Raw genomic sequence first — 19,934 nt, forward strand, 5'->3', positions numbered from 1 at the left:
TAAGGGCTCTACAATAATTAGCAGAGATCAAAGCAGGTACTCTTCTATTTTTTCTTTCCCATGGGCAGGCACCGGGAATTGAACCCCGGTCCTCTGGTATGGCAGGCAAGCATTGCTGAGCCACTGTGGCCCGCCCCAAAGCAGGTACTCTTGAAGAAACTCAGGCCCACCTTAAAATAAATTTGTAGCTTGCTTTTTTTTTTTCAGGTTACATTTATGAATTCTGGCCATATTCATGAGGGTGTTTGATATGGATAGTTCTACAGGAATTCATTTTCCCTGTCCTAACAGGTGCAAGTTGTGAGGTAAGTAAGGTCCCCACCAGATCTTTCAAAGCACTTGTTGTTGCGGTTGTCATGCACTGAAGATAATGCCTTTCAAAAAGCGAACTGGCTCTAAGCAAGGGTCTTCGCTCTGCTCTCCTACCGCATGCAGGCCTCAGGCCTTGTCTGATTGAACGGAGGTGCCAGGCCATCAGGTGGGCAGAGAGACACATGGCAAGGCCTGGTTTCAGCATTCATTTACCTCTTTGGATTTGGGCTTCCTGGTTATTTCTGGCCTTGAAGTGGTCCCCTTTCTTTTCCACTAGTGTAACTATGCATTTGAAATGATTTTTAAGGATATTTTATAGAATGTTTTGGGTGTAGCTTCCTAGGATACTTTTTTGACAACTAGTCCAAAAATGGAGTTCAAGTTTTTAATCATAATTGAGATCTGCTCTCCCCTTTCTCTCTTGAGTCATTTCAACCAGGCTTTGTCTACCCCATCCCTGCCATACTCCAACAAAGGACTCTTGCCAAGATTGTGAACCTCTCAGTTCATAAATCCAATGGGCAGTTTTCAGTGCTCGTCTTCCTTGAGCAATCAGCAGCGTCTGACTTACTGGCTCACCCCTCCTCCTTAGTATCATGTCTTCAGCTTGGCTTCTGGGGCACCCTTTCTCTTTGGTTCTTCTTCTACCCCACTGACCATTCCTCCTCTTTTTCTCGACACATAAATGCTGGCTTGCCCCGGGGCTCAGTCTTCACACTTCTCTGCTCAATCTACACATTCTCCCCAGATGCTCTCATGTATTCTCATGGCTTTAAAACAATCTGTAAGCTGTGACTTCAAAATGTGCATCTCCAGTCCCGACCTCCTCCCTGAACTCACTTAACATCTCTTAACTGAAACTGAAACCCCTACCAACCCCAAATCTGTTTTCCCATCAGAAACAATGTCAATACAGTTTTTCGAGAGTTTCTCAGACCAAAAACATTGGAGTTGCACACCAACATCCAGCAGATCCTGCCAGGTCTACCTTCACAACATAGGCAGAATCAGAACACTTTTCATCTCCATCACTACTGTCCTGAGCCCAGCCACTGTTATCTCTCCCCCGGATTACATCAACATTCTTGTAAGCCATCTTCTTGTGTTCTTATCCCCCAACAGTCCATTCTCCACACAGCAGAAAGAGTAAACCTTTAAAAATTTAATTTGGATCACATAATTTCTCTATTTAGAACCCTCCAAAGGTTGGAATTCTTGTCTGCCATGCACGAGACCTGGGTTTGATTCCTGGACATCCCTTACCGGCTTCCCCCCTCCCCCCCAAAAAATTGTGAACAAAGTTCCTCCTGATAAACAAAAAATTCCCCATGATATACATATCACATATCTGCCTCTGTGTGTGTAGGTATAGATACAGAAATACATCTGTATACATATATGTATAGAGAGACATAAAAAAAGAAACTTAAAAACAAAACCTCTAATGGTACTACGTTAATGCAAAGTGTTGATAATAGAGAAGACTCTGTGTATGTCTGTGTGTAGGTATATGTAAGAGCTGTACTTTCTGCATGATTTTTCTATAAACCTACAATAAAAAAATTTAAATTAAAGGAGAAAGCAAAAAAAAAAACCATCCAAAGTTGCCCCTTATCCTTAATGTGGAAATAAACAAAGACCACCCAGTAAGAACAAGAAAAGGCTATTTACTCAGAGCTTGATTTATTCAGTTTTATTTTATAGCCAGGGAGTCAACTGTCATCACTTGCAGCTGGCAGAGGCTTGAATGCAGTCAGGGAAGTGTAGAAACTGTAGAGTGGAAAAATGGTGATTGGAAAGCTGGGGATGGGGTGACCAAAAGCAGGGAATTCTATGTAATTAGTTATGCAGGGATGTCTAGCTTTCTCTAGTTAGTCCTACTCCAGAAGTAGTGCCAACACTTTGGGAAGCTGGCAGTTATTAAGTCCTATCTTGGACTGATTGCTACAGAGATGGTTAGGGCTTCCTGGATGGGTTGCTGCAGATAGTAGGGCAGAGTTCTATTTCTATACATCATCTGTCCTTTGTATAGCTCCATGTTGGGTCTCTCATTACTAATGAAACTTGCATTCTACCACTCCTTTACTCGCCTAACTTTAGCACCACAGGACTCCTTGTTGCACTGAGGCTTTGTACCTGCTGTTTCCTGCACCCAGGCTGCTCCTGCCCCACCCGCCTGAAAGGCTGATGTCATCATTTCTTGTAGGTCTCTCTCATAGGTCCCCACATCCTCAAGGTCTTCCTTGACCTCTGTGCATAAAACAGCAACCCCATGCCTACTATCCAGGAACTTTCTCCGCTAATCTACTTGATATTTCTCCATAGCACTTATCATTATGTGATGTGATGTTATCTTGTCTTTCAGCTGTTATGAAATTAAGATTTCACAGATATTTTAGATTTATTCAGTTATGTTTCAAAGGCCTTATCAGTTCAAGTCCCCCCAGTTATAGATACATATGTGTTTTATAGTCTCGTTCAGCCTTTAGACATTTATAGGATCAAAAGCTTTGTGCTAAAATCAAGCATTGCCAATGTTGTGTACACACCCCAGAAAGATCTACAATCTGTGTTAGCGCTGAAAAATTGAATGGTTGTTTAACAGTGGTCTCGCATTAGAAACATTAATCTATTATTCAAAATAATTTTTAAGATTAGGTTGTTCATTTTTATCTGCTTTCTGCCTTCATTAAAAAGAAAATCCTTGGAAGCATAGTCACATTTCCTGATTTTCATCCCCAATGCCACAGACATGCGAACGAGTTGGTTTTGCGCCATTTTCCATTCTGGCCTGCCCTGCAGCCTTGAGGCCTCAGCCAAGGAGAACTAGAGCAGAGGCAGCATTAAGATTCCCTGCGCAGGGCTGGAGAGCAGGCCAGCGGGAAGGGAGCCCTCGCACAAAGGGCAGACGGTCCTGTCTCAGCTGCTGGTGTGCCCTGTGCATAAAACTCTTCGGCTGGAACAAAAACCCATTGCCTTAGAGGTAAGAAGTACGTGTTTTTAATCTTTCCAAAAATTGTTTTGAGGTTTAAAATGAAGAAATCGCTTTCTCCTTTAAAAGAAGCCCATGAGTTTTGTGAGACCCGTGTGACAGCTGGCATGCTAAAGCCTCCACACAGGCACTGAGCTGAGGCTGAGCGCTTTTACAAGCACCTCTGCAGTTGTCATTTTTACCTGTGGGTGTCGTCATTGAGCCAAAGTGCAGCCCACTCCTCAAGTGGCACCTCCTGAGCCCCAGAACTTGCTAAAGGCTTTGCTACTCCTTTGCTAATAGAAAAGTGAGATCTGCCCTTTTGAAAGTGCATTTACATTAAAATGTAATAAAAATAAGTACCAATTATTTACAAATACTGAACTATGGTTCTCATCTTTACTCACAGATTAGAAATATCTAGGAGGTTTTTTAAAAACATATCTACAGATGATATCCCACCCCAGGCCAATTAAGTCAAAATCTCTAGGACGGGCTCAGATTTGCTGTCTTTAAAAAACTGCCCCAGTGATGCTGATGAGCATCTTGGTGGTCAAAAGCAGAATATCTGGAGCCAGGCAACCTGAGTTGACTCCCTCTTCGTCATTTATGGACTGTGTGTCCTGGGAAAAGTCACTCAACTGTTCTGTGCTTCACTTTGCTCATCTTTAGGATGGAGATAATACTAATACCTAACTTGTAGGGCTGTTGTGAGAATTAAGGGAATTAGTGGATAATTATTTAATATATTGGCTATTATTTTTATATTTAATAGAGTTATGGACAACTCTTGAGAGTAGCCAAAAATTTTTCTCCATATCTGGTCTGAAGCTGTTGGGCATGTCTGTATGAAACAGAACAGAGCCCCTTCTTTTCCAAGCAGCAAGGGGAGCTCTGAGTATGCTGATTTGAGTTCTAATTTATTTAAGCCACCTATTGAGCACTGGTCATTGCACTGCCAGTACCCCTTGCTCCTCTGCCTAAAAACTACAGTCACTCAGATCTCCAAAGTCTTGTAAGAATCACTAACAATTTATGTGTCGCAACTGCTGCTTTGTTATATAAACATTAGGTCAAGAGCAAGACCCTGTGAGAATGCACCTTTGACCAACTGAAACATATGGCAATTGAGCCTTCCAGAGGCCTCTCTCCCCTCATATTTATTTACCTGGCGAGCAGTAGAATGTGCCCGTTTGCTTTATGTGCAGAACTTTCCTCCCAGGCCAATTTTCCGGTGCCCCCGACAACATATCGCCGAATGAAATAAAAGTATCAAGAACAGTAATTTATTCCTGAAATACATCCTCCAAGAGCTACAGATATCTGCCACGTCGACCTCTCTTAACCTGAGCTGAGCTGTCACCCACATTAAATTACTTTCTAAATCAGAGGTAAACTTTATATCATAAAATACCATTCATAGCCGCATCAATCCAACCTGAAATCTGCATTACTCTCTTGACCCAAACTCCTAGATATCCACAATTCACAGATCGACCAGCTTGCTCTATCAATATGCCTCAACCGGATGGTGTATTACACTAATATATTGCTGGAGCCACTGCTCACTTCGTTGATGTATAAGAGCAATACGTTAGGAAAGTCCCAGCTCCCTCGGGTGATGTACGGTTGAAATGGTCGCCCGCGGGAAGCGAGCTGGTGACGGATAACCCTAGCAAGGGCACCACCTGGGAGAGAACAAGTTCCGAGTGGGTTCAGGTGAGCTTGTGGCGGCAAGGAGAAACACGACTTGGATTCCAGCAGACCACATTCCCAAAGGCCTCCCAGCACCCCATGTCTACAGGAGAGTGAGCAGCTGTATCACACAGTGAAAGAGCTAGTGCTTACCCAGGTTTTGCTTTAAGATTTTTATTTTATTTTATTTTTTTGCAATCACTCTGAAACCCTCTAGAAGTTTGAATGAAAACAAAGGTAAATAAATAGATGTTACTGTGGCTTTTTCAGTATAGGATATATTTTATAGCAAGATTGTTAGAGGAAATTGCATAAGGACAGCCATGCTATTGTTTTTTTTAATATTGAGCAATTTGGGAAAATGTAGATGTGTGCACCAAAAAAAAAAAAAAAAAAACGTGCAAAAATGTCCATATCAGCATTACTTCTAATAACCAAAAACAGAGAACAACACAAATGTCCATCAACTATAGAATTAACTAGGGCCACAGTAATCTCTATGGCATGCAGCCAGAAGTGGTTTTTCAGCTCGAGAGGCCAGATGATCTAGGCTGGACTCAGTGTGGGGTGGAGGAGTGAAGAAGGGCGCCAAGAGGTAGGAGGCATTGTTTCACATACCTGTCTTCCTCTTCCTAGGACCAGCAGGCCAGCCTACGTATGTCTGTCTCATGGTGTGTCAACTTGGCCAGGTGAGCATACCTAGTCTTGTTGCTGCGGACATAAGCCAATGTACGTGAACCTCATCTGTTGCTAATTACACCTGCAGTCAGCTAGGAGGAGTGTCTGCTGCAATGAGTGACGTTTGACTTAATTGGCTGGTGCTTAAATGAGAGAACGCAACGTAGCACAGCCTAAGCAGCTTGACATTCCTCATCTCAGCACTTGCAGCTCAGCCCAGGCCTTTTTAGATGGAGAAAGAAGTCACCCCGGGGAAAGTTGTTGGAACCCAGGGGCCTGGAAAGAAGACCAGCAGAGACCATCTTGTGCCTTCCACATAAGAAAGAACCTCAGTGGAAAGTTAGGGGCCTTTCCTCTGAAGAATCAACAAAATAAATCCCCTTTTATTAAAAGCCAATCCGTTTCTGGTGTGATGCATTCCGGCAGCTAGCAAACCAGAACACATGGCAATGGCAGAGACACAAGAGGTAGCAAGCCCAATCTTTAAGATACTTTTGCAAGACTATTTGCATCATTTCTGCTAAAATCCTCTGTACCAAAGCAAATTATGTGGCCAAAGCCAGGCAGGGAATTATACCCTTGAGCTTTATATAAGTGGAATCATACCTATGAATTCTTTTTTGTCTAGGTTTATTTTTTCATCTTTTATTGTCTTTTGTCTAGCTTCTTTTGCTCAACATTATGTTTGTGAGATTTATGATGCGTATAGCAGTAGTCTGCCCATTTTCGTTGCTGTGTAGTATTCCATTTTATGAATCGACTACTGCAAAGCTATATGCAAAGGGTCTGGGTACAGGGACTGTGGCTATGAATGCAATTTACCCACAGGTAGATACATAAATTGTAGTCGATTCATAAAATGGAATACTACACAGCAACGAAAATGGGCAGACTACTGCTATACGCATCATAAATCTCACAAACATAATGTTGAGCAAAAGAAGCTAGACAAAAGACAATAAAAGATGAAAAAATAAACCTAGACAAAAAAGAATTCATAGTATGATTCCACTTATATAAAGCTCAAAAACAGGTGCAACTGACAATGGTCTTAGAAGTTGGGGTATGGGTAACCTTTAGGGGACCAATAAGTGGGGCATGAGGAGGGCTGCTGGGTATTTGTAATATTCTGTTTCTTTATCTGAGTAGTGCTACATTGATGTATTCAGGTGGTGAATTCTTGTAAGGCACAAATGTTTTGTGCATATTATGCATTTGTTACACTTCAATTAAAAAGTTATTTGGGGCTGTGCAATGAATGGTGGCTTAGTGGCAGAATTCTCATCTGCCATGCCAGAGACCCAGGTTCGTTTCCCGGTGCCTGCCCATGAAAAAAAAAAGTTACTTGAAGCAAACTGAACATGCCATGTAGTATGTCATGCCTGGAGCAGATAAAAAGTAAGAAGACATTAACAAATAAGAAGATATTTAATACATGAATGCTCTGAAGTTCATAATAAGCACGTTTGATTTCATGATGGTACGCAGAGTGACAAGGGGCAAAGGAAGGAAGGGGCTCCTCAAGGAGTCTATTTACATTGGTTTAGTCCTGTTTGTTGACTAATTATAGACTCAGTGAAATCAGGGAGGATTTGAGTTTGGGGGTGGCATGACACTTCCAGGATACTGTGAATTACTTAGCATAAAGGTTCAAAATTCTCACACAGTTATGGGTTCTAATCTGGTCCCCACCACTTCCTTGCCCTGTAAACCTTTGAGAGTTACTCAACTGCTCCAAGGCTCAGGTTCTTCAACTAGGCTTGTAAGGATAACAATGATATCTCCCTCGTGGAGATGTTTTAGGATTAAATGAGCAGCTTTGTATACATTGCATCTCCTAGTAACTGGCACACACTCAACAAATGTGAACTGTTGTTATTATCCATCTACTCACACATACATACATGTGTACATCTATACATATATGCATACATACATCTACCCATCCATCCCTCTAACCACACATTCATTCACCCATCCATTCATCCATCATCCATTCATCCATCCATTCATCCATCCATCATTCCATCCATCCATGCACCCACCACCTATCCCTTTCTCCATTCATCATGTCTCTCGTCCTCTCTCTGCCCCTCCATATACAAAGATTTATGAAGAAGTGTGGTTTCTGGAGTTTATAAACCTGGATTTGAGGTCTAATTCTAATTCTTTCTCCTTGTGTGATCTCAGACAAATAGTTCAGATTCCCTAAATGTTTTTTTATTCTGTAAAATGGGGAAAGAGAGAATTGAATGATTTAATAAACTCCCCTCAGGCAACTCCCCTTATCTATTGTGACAAGGTCTATACAACAAAAGGAAGATCCACCATAGTGCCCCAAATAAAAAAGACCTAGAAAGCAGCACCCTCTCACACTCCAGACTCAGATTTGCAACTTCCTATTGGCTCTTACACCTTAGAATGCACCATGATCTCTGAAATCAGCCGATCTAAATCTAAGCCCCCTTCCCTTCTTCAGTATTTCCTATCTCAGTTATTTGTACCACCAGTTATCTCTTTGCTCAAACCAACTATCTGGGTACCATTCTTTTTCCTCCATTTTTCTCAAACCTCCCTTTACCACATCAGTGAGTCTTTTCCATTTTCCCTCATAAATATTTCTAGGATCCTTACACTTGTCTCCATATCCTTAATTCCAACCACCTAGAGACCAGTTCCCATCAAGTATCTCTTCAATCCATTCCCCATGCTGCAGCTAGAGGAATCTTTCTAGAATCCAAATTCAAAGTCACTTCCTAATGACCACACTCCTTAATGTGGCTTGCAAGACCCTCCCTGATGGTGCTCCTGAGGACATCTCTGGCCCTGGTCTCCCCACTGGCTCCATCTCTCCATCAGCCTCCACCCCTGGCCATGCATCAGACCCCATCTCTCCTCTGGGCCTTTGCACAGGCTGTTCTTTCAGCCTGAGATGTTCAACTTTTCACCTCCTTACCTGGCTAACTCCCTCACACTTTCCAGATCTGAGCTTACAGGTCATGTCTTATTCTGTACCTAAAAGGTGCTTTTAGGCATTGCCATTGTGCTGTCTTGTCTGTCTTCGCCCTAGAATGTGAGCTCCAGGACACGGTACATCTCTGCAGGGTTTGGTGCCCTTCCCGCCACACCACAGGTATTTATTTTACTGAAAGATATTTATAAAGGAGGTAGAATTTGAAGAATCAGTGACACTTGAGATAAAGAGGAGAGCTGATATTTCTCACATCACTCAAACATGGAGACCAGAATGCACAGTCCATCTGGGGACATTGAGGAGGTCATAGTTTGCAAGTGGACGGTTATAGGAGTAAAATGTCAAGCCTTGTATTTGGGTCTTGTTCTGAGGTGGAAGGAAACATTGGAAGTTCTTGAGCAGAAGGAGAGGAGGAAATAAATTTAGAGATTTTTAAAGATGCTCATGGAAATAGTAGATAGAATGGAACAGGGAACATCTAGGAATAAACTCACTCATTCGCAGAGGAGTTGTCATTGGGAATTGGGATCTAAATTGGATGGTGGGAGGCATAAGAGAGATGAGTGATGACTTAAGATTCTGAAACTGTGAGATGGGATCAGCACAGCAGTGAGGAGACAAGGTTGGAGGAGAACAATGTGTTTGGAGAGTTGGGTGGAGACGTGTCAGCCTGTCAGAGTCAACAGATGTGGAATCCCAGGCAGTAAAAATTCTAAGACTGAAATTCTGAGAGAGTGTGTGGCTAGAGAACAGTGAAAGCCCAGGCCTTGAGTCTTGGAGACTGATGGTCCAGAGTGAGGGGACTGGAAGAGAAGAAGCCAGAGATGGAGGCAGGTGGGGCAGAAATAGGAAAGGATGAGAACAGTGCTCAGGGGACGGAAGCCAGGGAGCAGTCCTGGAGGTGGAAAAGGGGGTATAATCAAAGCATTTAATGCTGTAGAAAGGTCAAGGGACATCAGAAGGCCCAGAGAATGTTCACTCTTCTTGAGAAGACTCTATTGAAAGTGCTGCAGGATACTGAGTATTGAATAACATGGAAACTCTTTGCTGATTTGCACATGGGTTCTTAAGGAACTGGGGTTGCTCTGCCATACATTTTCCTTAATGTCAGGTACATTTACCTCAGTTGGAATTTCCCATAATCTAAGCTGAGTGCTTAAACTTTGACTTAATTTCTGATAACATATTCTGGGTCAGAGTGAATTTGGCAACGGGGCACATTCTCTTCATTCCTCAGTGCCTCAGCCTCGGGATAAACCAGGGATCTGATGATCTAAGTGATTAGGGAGATGATGGAAACTGAGGGAAAAGAGAAAAGAGAGGTCACTTTATAGGCAAAAATTTCAAACTCGCACTGGATTATTGTATTATTTTAAGTATAGCTGAAAAGCTATACTCTTCTCTCTAAAATGTAATGATGATGGGGGAGAATGAACAGGAGCCAGACTTGAATACAAACACAAATCGTAAACTCTAACAGTATAAGGTAGTGGCAAAGAGAGCAGGTTGTGGTGTTCAACAAACCAGAATTTCAATCCTTGTGTCTCTTCCAGCTGTGTGACCTTGTGCAAGTTACTTCACATCTCTGAGCTCTAATTTTGTTATCTGTAAAATGATGGCAATCAGGCTACATTATTTGTTATTGGGAACATATTGTGACGATTAAACGAGCTCCTGCTCCTGAAGCACTAAGCAGTGTAAGTACTCAATAAAATTACAGTAGAAACTCACAGGACATGCTAGCTGGAAGACCTAAATGTTATTTAGGTAAATGTTATTAATATATTAACGTAGCCTGTATGTCCTAAGAAGAGGAAGCAGTGGCCTAGGCTTTTGGCTATTTCAGACAGAGTCGGGCTAAGTCACCCGGAGAAAGTGGAGGAAGCTTAGAAGGCTTTCCTTGGGTTAAAAACCTTAAAGAAAATAAACCCTACAGAGTCAGAATTGAGAGACCAGGGCTTAGCTTGTCAGAAGAAAACTCGAAGAGAAAGCAAGGTGTGGTCATGAAGAAAATAGAACTAACAAGAGTTAAGGGAATGAAACCCAGAAGAGCATTTAAACATTAGCAATCATTTAAACATTAACAATCATTTGTGTGTGTGTGTGTGTGTGTGTGTGTGTGTGCACGCTTGGCAGCAGAAAGGAGAGGGGAGGCCCAGCAGTCCATCCCAGGTGTGGGGGCTAATATACTTATAATTATAACAGCTTTTATTGAAACCTGAGTGTCAGGCATTGTCCTAAGCCAGTCACATGTCCTAACAATTCAACAACACCCCATGAGGATGTTTCATCATCCCTGGGTATGGTGATAAAACTGAGGCATGGGGAGGTTGTGACTTGCCCAGAGTCACACAGTTAAGGGAAGTGTGGGAACTTGAACACAGGGCTGGCTGGCCTGAAATCCAGCATTCTTGCCTCTTGGTGCTACCTCCCTAAACTGCCCTTTCTGGGAAATGGTATGTTTGTGATCATGTGTTTGTTTTTCACCCTCTGCCTCTTTCTGTCTTTCCTCATAAGCTGTGTTTAGTAAAATAAAATGGTCACCTATAGGGGGCCTTGTAGGGAGAACATCTCTTTCCAAGAAAGGCTTGTCCAGCAGGGGTTTTCCTTTCCTCATTTGCTTCCACCTTGGCCCCATTAGAGTTTCCCCTCCACCCCCTTGGGTGGAGCTCTCTCCCACTCTCTGAATGGGGTGCTGCCCAATTCATGAATTGCTCAATAAAGCTGCGAGATCCTGAATTGCATGAACAGTTTTTTTTTCTTTCATCAGCTGTTTTGGACAGCACAGGCCAGCACTACGTCCTGCTCCAATCCTTCTTACGTTCTTTTAAGCTCCTCCCATACTCATATTTTCACCTTTTAACAGAGAATGAAGACAGGGAAACACACACACACACACACACACAACACAAATGATTGTTGAATGCTTAAATCTGTAAAAAACAAGTATTATTAACCTCAATTTTTATGTAAATCATATCCAGACTCCCTTCAAACTGTCAAAGCAACATCTTAAATTGATTAAAAGCACTTGTCAAAGTTTGATTTCAATATATGGCGGCCAGGAAAGAGGCTTTTGAGCAAGTTAGTTCTACGAGTTCTTTTGAGCAGAGACGTTTAATAGGAAAGAGAATGGTTAGAGACTCCTTTTTTGGGTTGCGTTTTTAAACATCCAGCTAAAGTGTTCACAGCCAGCCAGCTCAATAACCCTAGCTTCCCAGAAGTTCATAATCTTATTTAGTTCCTCAGAACATTGCCCAAGTATTTTTTCAGGAATGCTAATTTCTTCCCAGAAAGAGGTTGTAAATTACATCATGGAAAAAAAATCTGTCCTAGTCTGGGTTTGAGGCATTTTTTTTTCATTTCATACTTAATTTACTTCACTGTCCACATACACCAGCTTGAGTCTCCTAGATTTAGTAGTGGAGAGGGAGGTTTGGTTTCAGAGAAGAAAGTTGGAAAATTATAAGTCAAATGAAGGAGCTTGAAGAAATCTATCTCCCTTTCCTCTACTTGCATAGGATTTTCTAAGGCCCCAGCAGGGAGGTCACCCAGAGGGGTAGAATACACTATTCTGGTTACTCTCAGAAGCACCAGATTCTGGACAGCAAAGCAAGTGGGATCAGGGAGGGAGGGTACGGGTGGCTTTGTGGGAGTCGGTGGAGTAGGAGTTATATAAAAGTGCTGCCAGATTTCAACTTTCAGGTCCTTGGCCATGCCCTGAAAAAGAATTCAAGAGCACAGCACAGCACAGCACAGAGTAAGCAGGCAGAAAATTTATTAGATACACATGTAAGTGGACACATGGGCACTCTTGCAAAGACAGAGATAAAGAAGGTGAGTGAGAGGCACCAGGCAGTGTGGAGCCATTTGCTTTTACAGATTAGCTTTACTTATTTCCTCTCCCCCTTTCCTATTCTCTCCAGGTGGTGCCTGGTGGTAGACGGCGCATCTCGGTGGGTCGGGCCTGGTGGTAGACGGCGCATCTCGGTGGGTCGGGCCTGGTGGTAGACGGCGCATCTCGGTGGGTCGGGCCTGGTGGTAGACGGTGCATCTCGGTGGGTCGGTTGGCTCTACCATTCTCTGCAGATGACTCACTCCCGTGGGGTCACTTAGCTCCAGATGGGTCAGCTGCCACCGGGAGTTTCCCGTAGGTAACCCCCAGGCAGGGTGTCTGTGCTGGGCACAGGCCCTCCTGACCTTGATTAACCGTCCTTGTTTAAGGGCTCCTTCACAGTTTTTTTTCTCTCTCCTTTCTCCCCGTTCTAGCTTGCCTCAAAAGGAGGGCATGACTGCGGAGGGAGAAAGGGAGAGCATTACAGGGCATAGACCCTTTTGATTTGGGAGAACTCAAGGAGGTTATTAGCAGAAATTACTTTTAACTTCTGGAGGAAAAAAAATGCAAGAACATCCCTGTCCAGATCTTAGGAGCTGGGCTTGAGCTAAATCCCAAACAGAAATAAAGAAAATAATGAGATCTGCCTTGGCAAATAGCCCAAACTGGAAACAACTCACATGTCCACCAACAGGTGAAGGGATAAACAAATTGTGGTACAGCTATACACAAAAAACTCCTTAGCTATAAAAGGGACCAAATGACTTATATGCAACAACATGGAACAAATGCAAAATTTTTAGTTGAGCAAAAGAAATTAGGCACATGCATCCAAATACATACTATATGATTCCATTTACATGAAGTCTAAGGACAAGTAAAACTAATCTATTGTGAAAGAACCCAGCTATTCATTTCTAAAATAGTGATAATCATGCTACCTAATACCATATAACCCATGGGTGCCAGGGCTGAATATGAAAACATAGTTATAGCACTTAGCCCAGGACATTGGATACATGATAACTCAAGAAATACTAACCATTATTACTTTGGTAATACTAAAATAATGGAATACTAACCATTATTACAAAATAATGGAAATACTAACCGTTATTGTTTTATCTACTCAAGCAGTTTTCACCAACATTTATAATCTGATACTCCAAAATATACATTTCTTTCTCTTGAGCTCTCATTTAATTTGACTACCTGGTCTTTTTCTGGACATCTTAAACTCAAATATACCTAAAAAGTGTTCTCACATTCTTTACCTTTTACATCTAATTTTTCTCATATTCTTTGTCTTTGTTGAAAATGCCATTCACTAAATCAGTCCAAAAATCTTAAGCTCACTATATATCTTACCACATTTGTTAAGTAAGGTAGGGGGTAAGAGGCAGACCCTCTAGAAACTCTCCCGATCCAGCTGCCCTTAGGGAGAACAAGTAGACTGTGGAGAGCAGAATACTGGGTACAGAATCCTTGGGAACACGAATGTTTAAAAGAGTGGGTAGACGATGAAATGCCCACAAAGTAAATGAAGAATGAACACTCAGAGAGGTAGAAGAAGCTGGCCTATCCTGCTCCAGAAGCTATGGGAGGAAAGAATTTCTAAAGAGAGAGCTAGAAACCAGATAAGATAAAGACTGAAAGATTCCTTTGCATTGTGCAAGTAGGTCACCAACCTTAGCCAGAGCAGTTTCAAAGTTCATGGAGGAGGAAGACAGACTGTGGAGTGAATGAAAGAGAAGGTAGGGGAAAGGATGACTGCACATTAGAGCATTCAAGACTGGAGCCTCGAAAGTCAAAAAAGGAAGGGAGCAGTAGAGGAGAAGTAGGGCCACAGGAAGTGATAGCAATTTTCAAAATTTGAGAGTCTTCATCTTCTTAGTGGGCAGCTCAATCTGCTCATCTTGAAAATGGGGCCCACTGAAGGGCAGATGCTTAAAGAGTTAGTTAAATTTGGAGGCTTACACTGAAAATTAGCCAGGGTAATTAAAACATGATTCATTCTCAGAGAAGTCTGTGAATTTCCTCACATCAGCTGTTCAATTCTTAAAAACCTATGATGTTCTGAGCTCAGAGCCATTCAACAATAGGAAATGTGCATGGTTTACAAGTGCCATGTGCTTAATCAAAACCAGTTAACCCCTAAATTCTCTTTTGAATAAATCAGCACTGTTCTTTTCCCCTGTAGTTCAATTTAGTATGCTTAGAAAGTCTATTATGAAAACTGGAATCCAACATATCGAGTCTTTCAAAAGTCCATGATTTGAGGTAATCTAATCTTTTTTTTAGATTTCTGACTTAGCACTACAAGTGTATAAATAATTGGAATGAGTCAATGAACCTGGCGTATCAGATGCTATTAAAATAAACTAAATGCCATACTCTACCTCAAAAATTCCATAAACTAATAATGGTTAAAGGAAAAACAGATGAAAAAAAAATCAGTCTTGATTATATCATTCAATGACTGTAACTTGCACAATCCAGACCACAAACTTACTGATGAATCATGCACAGAAAGTAAGCACATTAATTTGCTTTTTTTAATGATCATTCCGTTCTACATATATAATCAGTAATTCATGATATCATCACATAGTTGCATATTCGTCATCATGATCATTTCTTAGAACATTTGCATCACTCCAGAAAAAGAAATAAAACGACAACAGAAAAAAATTCCTGCATACCATACCCCTTACCCCTCCTTTTCATTGATCACTAGCATTTCAATCTAAATTTAACATTTGTTCCCCCTATTATTTATCTTTATTCCATTTGTTTTACTCTTCTGTTGATAAGGTAGAAAAAAGGAGCATCAGACACAAGGTTTTCACAATCACACAGTCACATTGTGAAAGCTATAGTATTATACAATCATCTTCAAGAAACATGGCTACTGGAACGAAGCTCTACATTTTCAGGCAGTTCCCTCCAGCCTCTCCATTACATCTTGACTAACAAGGTGATATCTATTTAATGTGTAAGAATAACCTCCAGGATAACCTCTCGACTCTGTTTGGAATCTCTCAGCCATTGACACTTTATTTTGTCTCATTTCACTCTTACCCCTTTTGGTCGAGAAGGTTTTCTCAATCCCTTGATGCTGAGTCTCAGCTCATTCTAGGATTTCTGTCCCACGTTGCCAGGAAGGTCCACACCCCTGGGAGTCATGTTCCACGTAGACGGGGGGGGGGGGGGTGAGTTTGCTTGTTGTGTTGGCTGGAGAGAGAGGCCACAACTGAGCAACAAAAGAGGTTCTCTTGGGGGTGACTCTTAGGCCTAATTTGAAGTAGGCTTGACCTATCCTTTGTGGGGTTAAGTTTCGTGTGAACAAACCCCAAGATTGGGGACTCAGCCTATTGCTTTGGTTGTCCACAGTGCTTGTGAGAATATCAAGAATTCAACTTGGGGAAGTTGAATTTTCCCCTGTTCTCACCATTCCCCATAGGGGACTTTGCAAATACTTTTTTATTCACTATTCAAATCACTCTGGGATTTATCGGGGCATCACTCTGGACAAACCAACAAAATCTCATGCCCTACTCAAGGTTCCATGTACTCATGGTGTTCAATTAAGCTGTCTACATAAGTTATATTAGGAAATACACTAGTCAAAATATAAATTTTGTACCAAATAAGCATTTTTTGCTTTAGTCTCACACATAAATTAAAATTTTAAAATATTAATTACTATCTATTTTCAACACCCTGCAGTAATGACATTCCTATGTTCTTCCTCATGCAAAAACATTTTTTAAATTTGTACATTTAGTCACTATCATTATGTACTCTAGGCATTCCTAGATTATACTATCTTAGTCTTTATTGTCTATTTTTCTTTCTGATTTCATTTGTGCCCCCAGCCCTCCTCCATCATTCTCACATTCAGCTTCATTCAGTGTTTTAACATAATTATAATTAATTTGCTTTTAACTGAACCTAATTATTGATACTTTTTTCTGTCATTTGTGACAAGTGAATACTTTCCATATTTTGGAAAAACCTCAAAATGTTTATTGGCCCATAATTAGGCTCTGCAAATTCAAGTAGGCCAGTTAGCTAAATAGGCAAAACAATATTTTGCTAAAAATTTCAGGTGGACCCAATGGAGGACATACTGGCATCATTCTATACCTTATTTCTGGGTGATAAGATACCATTTAGTTATCTTTATTATCAGTTTATTACCTTGGAACAAAAAGGTGACAGATATATTTTCAAATATGCTACGTTTAAAGGATTGCCCTACAATTTGGTACATTGTCAGGATGTTATGAATAGCATATGCTTGCACCAGCTGCCATCCAGCATGCATAATGACAAAGGTTCTGTAGCTGGTAATGAGAAAAAGGAAGAACATTAACATCTGCTGACAGTCTCTGCTTGCCAGGAATTATCCCTATATTTTTCTCATCTAGTGCTCAGAAATAGTCCATGAGGTATTATTTTTCTTTCTGCAGATGAGGAAATGGCTTGAAGATGGTAAATAATTTGTCTAAAGTCATAAAAGTATTATAAGTAACCTAGCTGGGATTCACACTCCAATTGTGTGAAAAGTATGTGAAACTCCAAAGCCCATGGTCTTTCCACAATAGCAGAGGGGTTAAAAGAGGCAGAGAAATATCACCAACCACCTCCCCCCTCCCCCCCAAAAAGCTAAGTAATCATATCAATATTTGCTTAGGTTTTCTTAAGTTTTATTTGATTTGTAGAGCTATATAATCAAGTAGAGCTATTAAAGCAGTTTTGAGTCAGAAATAAAGAAAATCATTAAAATAAAAAACCGTAGACCAAGAGACAGTTCTGAAGTTGACAAGATTTATTAAAGGCATTCTCTTTAAAACATTTATTGATGGACCTGATTCTAATAGCAGATATATTTTTCACCATTCATTCAAATACAGTATAGCAATGTATTTCAGAGTATAAATATATATAAATACATCAAAGTTTTGCAAAGGCACTAAAATGTTTCTGACCATGAATTTAAAAAAGAACAATAAAGATTAAATACTGAACATTAAGATAAAAACTACCACACTGATACTTTAGGAAGTTCTTCCAAGAACTACAACCTTCAGGTAACAATCCTTTTATGTACATTTACACTTTTTAGCACTTGATAGCAAACGTGTCATTTGACAGAGCATTGATTATTAAAAATACATATAGAACTTCAGAAAGAAACAAGCTCGAATGCCAAAAATAAAAGAAAAGTTATTCTGCACTGCCTCATTGGCTGTACTACATTATTTTACAACCCCTGAAAACCCTGCACATGGTTCATTCAAGTTGTACTGACTACAATGACCAGTACTTATTTACAATCACCCCCTAACAAGGAAATCATCAAATTTATTCATGGTACTAAACAGCCAATATTTACTAGTCATGAAATGTACAAGTGGTATCTCAAGAGAAAAAGACAAAGGGAAGGATCAGGTTATTTAAAAGAATTATTCTCCAGGATCTGCTCAGTATCTTCCAGGCAGAATTACCAAGAATTCTTTCAAATTATACATATTCTTGAGTAAGGAAAAAATGTCAAAATACTTCCTTAATGTAAGATCCCACAAGGAAAATCATATTAGTTTTATTCTTTGGTTATAGAGAAAGATTTTTCTAAACTGTGAGATTGTCTATAGAACCTGTCCTGAAAATTTTAAGAAACAATATTAAGAAAAGACCCAGACTCTGATCCCCTAACCTCATCTGACATTGAATGTGATTCTGGCACTGTTTAGTTGGTTCAAATTATACTCAGACAGCACCATTATAGAACCTGGGCAGCATAATAAAATATTATGCCAGGAAACCATATTACTGTCTGATATATGTTATACTAATTTGATATTAGACATCTCAGGAGAAAGTGACAACACTGATTATTAAAATTGATAATTCCAAGAAGTAACTTCAGCCATTATGGAAATTTTATTGCACCAATATAAAACAAAACAACAAACAGGAAGTTTAAGAGGATGATGATGCTCCAAAGTGATAAGATATTTAATAAATGTATATGAGGAAAAATTCAGACATTAGTTATTCCTGAAAGTACTTTGATTATCAGCATTATACAAGTATACCATTCTTTTCAGAAAATATGTTGAAAATTAGTTTAAATTACTTTTAAAAATCACTGCTGGAAATAGCTATCAAGCACTGAGTTAAAAACCAAACTATTCCTACATTTTGGTAGCTGCTTATAATTTTCAAAGAAACAGGAAACTGCACCCTTGAATGCACTATTGAAAATGGAAACTAGTTAGAAAAAACTAGTCAAGAAAAGAGTTTTAAATTTAACAATGCAGGTTAAGGGGCCGTACTTAAACTTGTATTGGTAATTTCACCATAAACCTCATCCTAGGTATTTGCAGAGGAGAGAAGACACAGGTACAAATTCTGTTGATTGTTAGATTTTCACTCATGAGAAGATAACTTATCCCTATACAAAGACAGATGAACCAACCAGAGACAGCACATAAATGTTAAAGATGAACATTTAGAAATACAAGTCAATGATAAACTAGAGAAATGAACATTCACTTGGTTTTGAATTCCTAATTTCATTCTGTTGCCAAATGTTCTGAATTGGTCTCCTGTTTAAACTGCCTGCTGAGAAACTTCTGAGCACACATTTAGGCATTTTGAAATCAAGACTGCATAATGCTTATATATAACCTCCATAAGAATTTGAAGTCCACCAACATATATGAATTTCTTTGAAATATTTAAGCCGACTTCTTGCTTTTTATATTCTCCTTCATTAGGAAAACTGTCTATTAAGCGTTCTTTCTACTTCATGGGTGGTTATAAAGTGCCCGTTCATCAGTATTCACACCCACTGGGTCCGACCTGGTGTGCATCCCTCTGAGGTCACTGCTGGAGACGGGCCATGGAGCTCATAGATTCGCTTTGGCACACCTTTATTCCAACGGGGTTCACTCCTACTTGATTTACACTGTTCTTCTTTGGTATTCTGATTACAAATTTCCCAGGGTCTTTCTTCAGATTCAAAACAGAGGAGGAGTGATTTAGCTAGAGATTCTAGTTCCCCGAGGCCAATTAGAGGTTTCCTATTCTCACAGCTCTTAACAAAAGCAGAGGGCATACTGACAGAACCATGAAAATCACTGGTCAAGTCACAAATACTTTCAACACAGTTCTTGAGAAGATTTACATCACTGTGAGATCCTATGCAAGGAGAGGAAAAGGTTAATTAATCTTTTCAGTTTTTATCAGGTATTCATTTATTTTTGTTAAATGACTCAATGATTCTAACTAGATATCTTTGGGATTTTTTTTTGTTTGTTTTTGTTTTTTGGTGCATGGCCCAGGAATCTAACCCCAGTCTCGGCACGGAAGGTGAGCATTCTACCACTGAACTACCTGTGCACCCTTGTAAATAACTAGGTATCTTTTAAATCAAAGTGACCCTGTCAAGACAGTTC

The 19,934-nt window shown here is 40.3% G+C and overlaps 1 protein-coding gene across 2 annotated transcripts in view; it reads right to left on the reverse strand.

The window, feature by feature from the left end:
- Nucleotides 1-17,298: 17,298 nt before the first annotated feature.
- KIF14 (kinesin family member 14) overlaps nucleotides 17,299-19,934 on the reverse strand; it is an 82,604-nt gene continuing 79,968 nt past the window's right edge. For both annotated transcript variants that reach the window (XM_077157345.1, XM_077157346.1), the window contains exon 30: nucleotides 17,299-19,677. In XM_077157345.1, the coding sequence (XP_077013460.1) occupies nucleotides 19,319-19,677 (359 nt within the window). In that variant the 3' untranslated portion in view covers nucleotides 17,299-19,318. The remainder of the gene's footprint in view (nucleotides 19,678-19,934) is intronic.

The sequence above is a fragment of the Tamandua tetradactyla genome, chromosome 4 (genome assembly GCF_023851605.1).
Source record: "Tamandua tetradactyla isolate mTamTet1 chromosome 4, mTamTet1.pri, whole genome shotgun sequence".
Taxonomy (NCBI): Eukaryota; Metazoa; Chordata; class Mammalia; order Pilosa; family Myrmecophagidae; genus Tamandua; species Tamandua tetradactyla.